The 10,110-nt window shown below is 38.6% G+C and overlaps 2 protein-coding genes across 2 annotated transcripts; both read right to left on the minus strand.

Moving 5' to 3' along the window:
* Nucleotides 1–8,504: 8,504 nt before the first annotated feature.
* On the minus strand, nt 8,505–8,903 carry LOC128739511 (RNA-binding protein cabeza). The gene has a single exon (XM_053835004.1). It carries the CDS (start codon nt 8,901–8,903, stop codon nt 8,505–8,507), a length of 399 nt encoding a protein of 132 aa, XP_053690979.1.
* On the minus strand, nt 8,823–9,863 carry LOC128743321 (protein cereblon-like). Its single transcript, XM_053839875.1, has 4 exons — nt 9,724–9,863; nt 9,277–9,479; nt 9,039–9,216; nt 8,823–8,983 (listed from the first exon to the last, which is right to left on the minus strand). Exons 1-4 carry the CDS (start codon nt 9,836–9,838, stop codon nt 8,937–8,939), a joined length of 543 nt encoding a protein of 180 aa, XP_053695850.1. The 5' UTR covers nt 9,839–9,863; the 3' UTR covers nt 8,823–8,936.
* Between the last annotated feature and the right edge of the window lie 247 nt (nt 9,864–10,110).

Here is a 10,110-nt window from a genome sequence, read left to right on the forward strand (position 1 = left end):
TAGGATATGCGTTAAATTTTTTTGTATAAAATCAATGGTGGCCTCTACAGCCTGAAAAACTCGAAAAATGAGTGTACAAGTTCCTTCAGTTGGGTCACCCCTACGAAATGGTACTTTCTACGAAAAGATTCTCCGTGAAATGGTACATCCCGCGTAAGGGTTTTCGCAAAATGGTATTCTGCGAAACTCTATATTCCGTGTTATGGTCAACCGAGAATGGGTGTTCCGCAAAATGGTAGGGGAATGTGGGGCAAGATGGTCACCCCAGTTTTTGGGCGTCTATTTGGGTCATAATCACATTTTAGTTGCATTATTGAATAACAATAATGCATGAAGCTAAGCGACAAAAAATACATCTCGGAAAAATATGAAAATACCATAAAAATATATGTTGGAACTAAGTTTGCTACATTGCTGATTTTTCTTATAATATCAGCGTGACCGAATTTAAGGTTTGGTGATGTAAATAATTTGTTTTACTCCAATATTTTATTTTCTTCTAAGTCTATACATATTTATTGATGAAGTGCATCGATATACTTGCGGGGTTTGCAGCTAGTTTTTAAAAGTAAAAAAATTGAAAAAATTCTTTTAATCGGGGCATGACAGCCACCTGTGATAGGGGTAAGATCGCCACCTAGCTTAGGAAAAATCTAACCTCAAAATTCATTTGTAAGTTGTATCAAAAACGTAAAAAAAAAGTGTGTGCCTAGTTCTTTCGGAGATGGTTCGCAGTTATAAACGAGTTTCTGGCCGGAAAAGCTGGACAAAAACTAGCTTGGTCGCAGCTATCGAAGCAGTTAACACTGGAACATCTGTAAAACGAGCCGCTATTGAGCACGGAATACCTCGAAACACTTTGAAGCGGCATTTCAATTTACACAAAAGGCAAACGGAGCAGCAGGAGCACAGTTTGGACCGTTACAGAAATATTTTTACGCAGCAGCAAGAGCGTGAACTGGTAAATTACATTCTCGAAATGGAAAAACTGTTCTACGGAGTTACACCGAAAGAGATTCGAAGTATGGCATTCCAACTAGCTAATGGAATAAAGCATCAATTCGACAAAAAATCCGAGCTAGTTGGACACGACTGGTTCTATGGTTTCAGGAAACGCCATCCAGACCTTTCCTTGCGATCTCCAGAAGCCACATCAGCAGCGCGGGCCCAAGGTTTTAATCGAGTAAATGTACGTGATTTTTTTGATACAATGCAGTATGTGCTGGACCCAAATTTACATTCCTGCCGACCCAAATTTACAACGTCGATGAGACTTGCGTTATGACGGTATAGAAGCTTCAAGGTTAGGATTGGGTATTATTAATTTGTCTTTCCTTATAGGTTCAAACAAAACGGTCAAAAGTATTGGCTCTAAAAGGAAGGCAACAAGTTGGATGCATAACGTCCGCCGAGCGAGGTACTCTTTCTACGGCATGTATTTGTGTGTCTGCAGCAGGACAATTTTTGCCGCCGATGTTGATATTTCCTCGTGAAAGACTCACGGATAGATTGAAGATTGGTGCTCCGCCAGATACTCTATTTTGCTGTAACTCATCTGGATGGATGACAGTTGATTAATTTAACTTGTGGTTCGATCATTTTCTGAAGCATGTTCGGCCGTCTCCAGAACACCCAGCATTGATCATCCTAGATGGACATGCATCACATACTAAAAACTTAGCGTTTTTAGAAAAAGCTAAGCAGAATAGTGTTACAGTTGTGAGCCTCCCACCGCATTGCAGTCACAAGCTACAGCCGTTGGATGTCTCCTTCATGGGGCCACTAAAAACAAACCTCTTCCAAGCGACCGAAAGGTTTCTCAAGAAAACCCCTGGGAAAGTTGTAACCCTCAATGACATTAGCAGCCTTCTGGGAGAGGCATTCATTAAAACTGCCACACCGTCCAATGTCATTAACGGGTTTATAAAAACAGGTATCTATCCTTTCAACAGATTCATTTTTAAGGAAGATGAATTTACTCCATCAGATGTGACCGATGTGTACGGTAGCAACCCGTTCATGAATAATTGTGATATTCAGACTTCTCTCCTTGGCGGCACTATGCTAGATGATGACCTTGACCTTGAACCTCCTATCCTTGTTTTGGCTTCAACGATTTTGGAGAAGAAATTGTGCAAGACATGACCTCGATTGCAAAAACTCACTTTCAAGGCGCTGGGTCAGATGTTTCGAAGTCGAAGACAGTTTGTGTTTCGGTCGATAATTCGACACGGGAAGATCCGGCTTGCTCAGAAAGGCAAAAAACCACGGAAAGCTTCAAAGTTACACCCGCCATGATCCAACCTCTACCGAAGATAAAAGGTAGACTCATGTCGCAACGTCGCAGGGAAAAGGCTACGGAGTTGACTGGTAAAACATATCGCCAGGCACTGAAATCGGCAGAAGCAAGCAAGGACATCCTGCGGGTAAACCAAGGTCTTAAACGAGCTCATAAAATGCCTTCCAAGCTTCCCAAAACGAAGTACTCGAAGCGACAACATAAAGATAATATAGAAGATTCACTATGCATTGTATGTGGTCTCCGCTTCAGTTCCTCTGAACGTGGGGAAGGCTGGTCGAAATGCCTCCGGTGCAATTCTTGGTTTCATCAGTGCTCCGGGAAACGATATCCATCATGCAATAACTGATTATGTTTTAACATTTCGTAACTAAAAATTTGAATCCAAAGAATGGGTTTTTGTTTTGTTATAGCATTATTATTGTTTAAGTTAAATAAAAACATTCAAAATTTCTAGAAAAAATGAATTGTTTTAATGCATTTCTATTATGTTTACCCAGGGCCATCTTTCCCCGAAGAGGTGTCCATCTTGCCCCGCATATGAAAACACTATACCCAACATAATTATTATTTTTAAAATACACTTGTTTGCTATTTAATGGTTAATTCTCAAGGGTTCTTCGTTATAACTTCGCAGAAAAGACTTGATTTAATAGATTTACGGATAAATTAACGATATTCTGATAAATTTGGTTGTCCCACACACCCTACCGCTTAAGGTGGCCATCTTGCCCCACATTCCCCTATTCGGCGAAATGGTTTGTAATGATGGCGAATATTTAAATACTATCCGCTTTATTTTATCAGGTTAAGCAATGGGAGGAGTTGTTTTCTACTTTACTGTGAGGAAAATGTGTATATTTAAACACCCATGAACTCCTCAGAAACTTGCAAAACTTGAGATTGTGACTAAGGTAATCAGAGATTTACGATTAATGTACAACACCAACACAGTTTAATTTGTGCCAATACGAAGTTTGTCGGGTCAGCTAGTATTTATTATTTGAATCGCTATTTAATAAATAGCTATTTAATAAATTTGAAGCGATTCGCCCCGTGTTGACAGGCATATTTTCATGTATTAAGTAAGTACAGGATAATTATTATTAAAATATGCATTTGCATAGGACTCGAAAAATTGCTGCAAGGCAGAGTATCTCGATGTAATGCTATTTTACTTTACGGTATTCATTATCTCAGGGCATTTGAAACATCCTGTTCGTCGTGACACGTGAGTGATAAAATTAATATTTTAATTTTAATTTATTTCCTAGTCTTCGATTATATCGTACAGCCAGTCTGTACCAATGAAAAGAAGAAGACGAAGTCAACATAGTAAATGGCCTGTGTGGTTCAACTCACATCTAAAAAATCTTAAAAATAGAAAACAAAAAGCACACAAAAAATTCAAAAATGAAAACAATACCATTAACTTGAATAATTATCTCAATATTTGCGAAGAACTCAACTCGGCCACTAAAATCGCGTATGAAGAATATAATAGTAAAGTCGAAAATGAAGTCAAATCATGCCCAAAAAATTTCTTTAACTATGTAAATACTAAATTGAAAAGCAGTAATTTCCCATCCCAAATGAAACTTGACGGGCTTATTGGAAATAATGCTCATGAAATCTGCAACCTTTTCGCAAATTTCTTTCAAGTAGTATATACAACATTCACCGAAGAAGACCGCGACCAGGAATATTTCTCATTTATCCCCGAATTTTCTAACGACATATCTGTCTCTCAACTATCAGAAATTGACGTATTTGAAGCACTCAAAGGCTTGAATGCGTCAAAAGGGCCGGGGCCTGACGGAATAGCACCCATATTTCTCAAAAACCTGGCCGAAGAACTTGCTACACCATTACAACGCCTATTTAACATGTCTCTGAAAAATGGAAAATTCCCGAAAATATGGAAATCTTCGTATTTAGTCCCTATCTTCAAATCAGGAACAAAATCAGACATCCGAAACTACCGTGGAATTGCCATTATCTCTTGCATTCCTAAACTATTTGAATCAATTATAAATGAAAAAAATTTTCAACAAGTAAAACACAAAATTACAAGTCAGCAACACGGCTTTTTTAAAGGCCGCTCTACTGCCTCAATTCTTCTGGAATTTGTAACTTTTACTCTTAATGCAATGGACAGTGGCAACCACGTAGAAGCTATTTACACGGACTTTAGTAAGGCATTTGACAGAATAGACATACCATTATTAATCTTCAAATTAGGCAAAATTGGAATAGGACCGAAGCTCTTGAAATGGCTTCAATCATATTTAACGGAACGTAAACAAATTGTTCGCTTTCAAAATGCCCTCTCGGACCCTATTCAAGTCACCTCTGGGGTTCCCCAAGGTTCCCACTTAGGGCCACTTCTTTTCATTTTGCACGTAAATGACATTTCCTACATACTTAACCACTCAAAAGCACTTGTATATGCAGACGACATGAAAATATATATGGAAATAAAAAATGCCCATGACGTCGCAGTATTTCAGAATGAAGTCAATGTATTCAACACTTGGTGCAACAAATCTTTGCTAAACCTCAATGTAAAAAAATGTAACTCAATAGCATTTAGCAGGAAAATTCAAACTCCCTCTATTAACATATACTTAGGAAACAATATTGTACCAAAATGTAAAATTGTAAGGGATCTAGGAGTAATCTTAGACTCAAAACTAACATTTACAGAACATTACAATACCATTATTAACAAAGCAAATAGAATGCTGGGCTTTATCAAACGCTTCAGTCATAATTTCAAAGACCCATACACAATAAAACTTTTATACATTACATATGTAAGACCTATTCTGGAATATTGCAATATTGTATGGCACCCACAGACTGCGTTACACGAAGGACGCATTGAATCTGTTCAGAAACAATTTCTACTATACGCGCTTCGAAAACTTAACTGGACAGTATTTCCATTACCATCTTATGAAGCGCGCTGCATGCTCATCCATATACAAACACTTAAAGAACGTCGCGAACAAGCAATGCTTTACTTTATCAATGACATTATTTCTCAACGCATCCAGTCCGCAGATTTGCTTGCTCAATTAAACTTTTATGCGCCGAGTCGTAACCTTAGAACTAGAAAAATATTTTTGGAAAAATCATATAAGACCAATTATGCGAAAAATGGACCAGTCAATAATATGATGCGCCTTTATAATCAAAATTGCGAAAGAATTGACATCACTATGTCCAGAATCCAAATGAAACTACGACTTAGCCATAGAAATAATGTATAGTATATAAGTAAACATTGTAATAACATTATTGTATGTAGTCTACAAATGCTTGACGAATAAAACGAAGTTCTTAATATAAACTTACTCTATTTTTAAAAGTTCTTCTAGATACACTAAACTCATAACAGTCAGATACAATATTAAATTCACGGGAACACACATCAATCGGATTATTTTGGTCGAAAAGAGTAGGGTCGTTTGGGGTGATTTGGACACCTGGGGTAAAATGGACAGGTGCTTTATCTCGGAAAGTAGCAGTTTCTCTGCATTCATATTATTCTCAACTTCTTCCATTATTAACGTAAAAAAATTGGGCTTAACTTTCACAGGTGTTGCCAAATGTAAATGTAAACAAAACAACTGCCTAAAACGACACCAAATGTAATTTTGATGCTCTAGGTCAGCGGTTCCCAACCTTTTTCGATTCGCGTACCCCCTGACGGATTTCCCTATACTATTCTGCAGCGAACTAAAGTTTTGGCGAACCCCTGGGGGTTCGCGAACCCCCATTTGGGAACCGCTGCTCTAGGTTTTAAGGTTTTTCCAGTGATTTAAAAAACTTTTCAAATTATTGTGCAGTCTAGTTCTGTTTGGCTACATAAGAGAAACTGTTTGATAGAAAATTATAGCGAGATTGTATAAAAATAAATCCAATTTTTTAAACTCATATTGTTGTATGCTATGTGGGGTGAAATGGTCAGTTTTTTTGGGGTGAAATGGTCCAGTTAATTTTAAACCATTTCTTTGGTCTCATTAATTCTAGATACCGTAAAAGTACAAAATAGATGTGCATGTGATGTTAAAACAAGAATCCACCGAAAAGATCATTATAGACAATCAAGAATGGGTTTTAGGTATTTGAGAGTATTTGCAATCCCGCCAATCGCCAAAAGGAACATTCGCAACAAAAGTCAGGGATTTTAATAATCGGGTTTCGATGTGTTTGAGAACTAACTGAACGAAATATTTTTCTGGTCATTTTCCCTCATACTCAGATTCATATGGAAATTTGTGATTTTTGAGGCACTCGGGGCTAATCCCTGAATGTCTATGGTTGTGCAAAATACAATGTCACATTCATTTTGTTATCGTAACTATTTTATCCCAATCGATAATATGTCGAACTGTCATTATATCTTCAGCTTTAGGTTTGACCACTCTCTCTGAGCCACCAGGAACTACTGCAGGAGCACTTGCTTGTGAAAAATGTCGAATAAGACTTTAAATAAGATCTAGATTCTTCGAAGTGAGGTTTTGTTTACTTGCGAAAAAACTAAAGTGATATTGGTATAACTTAGGAACTGGCTCTTCCACTCAGATAGACGGAACTGAGCTCGAAACGCTAGTACTAGTTAATATGTGTTCCTAAGTAGTCTGCTATAAGTCTCAGTATGTTATTTCGTTAAAAACAACCGTTTTTTTACACATTGTCCATATCACCCCAAACAAAATTTTGAAACAAAATCATCAACAAAAGATCATCATTTTTTTTTAACCTATTTTAGCAAAACTGAGCTAGATACAATTGTTAAACTCCGCTAGTAAACAGAAAACAAGTAAATCTCGGTATACGATTCAACTTTTTTGAGTTTTGATGCATAGATTTTGGGATAATAGGTGATTTGCTTAGGGTGTCCAAATTCCCCCCAAATTACCCTACGGTGTAAAGAAAGCCGAACGAAATCCGCTCGCCGGATCATAAGATCAGTCGCAATGGGTTGATGGGATGATGAACTACTTAAGGTTGAAATTACTCTAAATAAATGTTTCTGGAGCTTGGTTCGTTTTGGCAGAATTCCGACCAAATGACATTTTGCTCTCTTTCCCTCTAACTTGTCCTGTCCTAAGGTATAGTATCCTGCACGCTGCATACGAATACCATACACACTGTGTACCATTGTTTCATTTTTTTTTTACTATTTCCATCGTCTATCAAAACCGCGTAAATTCCGAAATTCGCGTAAAAATAACTCGAAAGGCCGTTGGCTGGCTAACCTTCTAGTGGGATCTCACGTGGATGAGCTTCAGATCCCGTATGGATTTTCAAAAAAAAAGGTAGTCGAATAGATTTTAATGCGAGATACTGTAACTGATAAGTTTACATACACGCTTTCTTCTCAAAACAAGCAGAAGAGGTTGATCCTATGCTACAATACCTTGAGAATAAAGCATGTGGTTTTTTATCTTATTTACTGATGATGTCAGGGAATTTATAATGCCCTTCTACCTTCTATAAGATAATGAATTAAAGCCATGTAAAGAGGGATGGGCGACGCCCGTGGAAAAGATCCTCTCGTTTCTTTCACCTTTCACCGCAAGTTTTAAAACGCTGGCAATATTATTGTACTTCTAAAGATTCCAGTAATGGGCGATAACTAAAACCTTATCCGAGAGCGGTAAGGCTATTATTATACATTTTTGATTAAGCCGTACTGGTGGTTTAAACCATCTTATCTTGCACAAAACTAGACTACCCAAAGATGTTAACCAAACAGTTGAAACATATGAAAAATATGGCTAGTTTGAGTTCTATCGATGGTTATTGACAGTCCCATTGTGCATTTCGAGGTCCGTCGAACGAAAGTGGATGATAGTATTCTCCAAAATCAAATGGGTGAACAACTCCTGCGAAATAAGTCGGAAACGGAATTAAGATTCGTCGGAATACAAAATGAGGGCGTGAAAGTAAACTGCTCTGCTGTTATACTGAAAAAATAACACAATTTATTTATTTACAGTCTTCATATACAATCTTCAAAAAGAAACCTAAAAAGATTGCGTTCATTTGTTAACAACGTTCGAAATCAAATGACTCATTTAGTTCACACAAAAGAAAAACGTGTTTCAATTCGCAAACATCACTTCAATACTTGTTTCTAGCTGGTCGGAGAGAATTAGTTCGAGATCTACAAACCGCTACCAGAATATCTCTATCTGCGGCTGTAGCTTTGACGGTAATTTCTATCGTAATCACCACCGCCACCGCCGCCACCTCCACCACTGTAACGGCTGCCATAACTACGATCACGATACGAATTGTTATAGGGGTCATACCGGTTGCCACGATGAGGCCGACCACGATTATTATTATAGTAGCCACCGCGACGCTGCCCGCCACCATAATATCCACCGCCATGGTGTCCACCACCGTAGGGGCTTGATTTTTTCCAGGGATGTACTATCGGCGGTGGTTTTACGGGCTTTTCGCACACTGCTCGATACTCCGGGTCGTTCTCGGTGTATCGGTCTTTGGACTCCTCTTCCAGCTCGTTAAGAAACATAACGTCCTCTTCGGTTAGCTTATTGATGTTGCGTTTGGGGTCAACCATTTTGACGAGGGTACGAGAGTGGTTCAGTGGTCACTAATCGTCGCGTAGTGCTTTTTCTCGCATAAGCAATGAGTTGACGTCTGAAATATGTAGCTTTGTGAACCATAATCTGTTGAAATAATACTTAACACTTACATCGTTCCGATATTATATTGCTGTAAATCAGTGCGTAGAATCCGTTTTCACCCGGAAAATAGCGACGAGACGTTGCAGTTTCGATAGGTTCAAACATCCAACCCAGATGAGTTCGACACTTTGGACATACACACAATTTCCAAGAGTAACCGGGAAACCACGAATGTAACGTGCTCCACTGTTTAGAGAAAACATTTGTAATGTTCTACCATTATGCCATTCTAAAAATAGCACTTACCGAATCTACCTTTGCGCAGTAAGCTTGGTTAACTACGACGATTTTGAATCTAATTCCGAGAGTATTCTGAACTTCCTGTACTACTACCTGTTTACCGGTCAGCAGTGTCTGATTGCTAGAGCCAATAGCCAGAGGACTGTGCTTATCTATCAGGAAGTTCGACAAACTGACGTCGTGACCGCACGAACGACAAATGAAGAAATCTGCAAATGAAACAAAATTTAACGTTTTCTTATAAACCACTCTACCGAACACTGTCACAGTGTTACCGGTCTAATTAGATTAATAGCAGGATAATCAAAGACGAAATATTTACCGCATTTACCGGAAAATTCCGTCAGTTCGAAAACTAGCACAAAGCCAAAAGGCTGCAAAGCCTATTGTTCTTTAACGCAACCCTCAGCTCTCTGCCGTAGGCTAAAAACAGCAAAAATTGCAACTACTTACCTTCCGGCACAGTTTCCTCCGCCGAGGAATCTAATATTGAAGTGGTAAACAGTTGAAAAACGAAGAAAATCACCAATAAAATATGCATCAAAAGCCGACTTTCATTGCACTTCATAGCTTTTCGCAAGCACTCGCTTCTGCAGAGAAACCGAACGTGCGATTGTAAGAAGTCGGCACACGGCGGCCGCTAAAATTGACAGCTGTCAAATCGAACTGTCACGCACCGGACCGGTACCGCATTTTCAGCCGCCGAGCAGCGTCGCGGCTCACGTGGCGCACGGCTGAGTACTGCGAAACTAGGGTACCGGTTTCTGTTATAACTTCAAGACCAACTTTTCCTTGTGGTTATTTCGGCATGTACAATACTCACAAAATATTTTGTACAAA

This window comes from Sabethes cyaneus, chromosome 3, assembly GCF_943734655.1.
Source record: "Sabethes cyaneus chromosome 3, idSabCyanKW18_F2, whole genome shotgun sequence".
Taxonomy (NCBI): Eukaryota; Metazoa; Arthropoda; class Insecta; order Diptera; family Culicidae; genus Sabethes; species Sabethes cyaneus.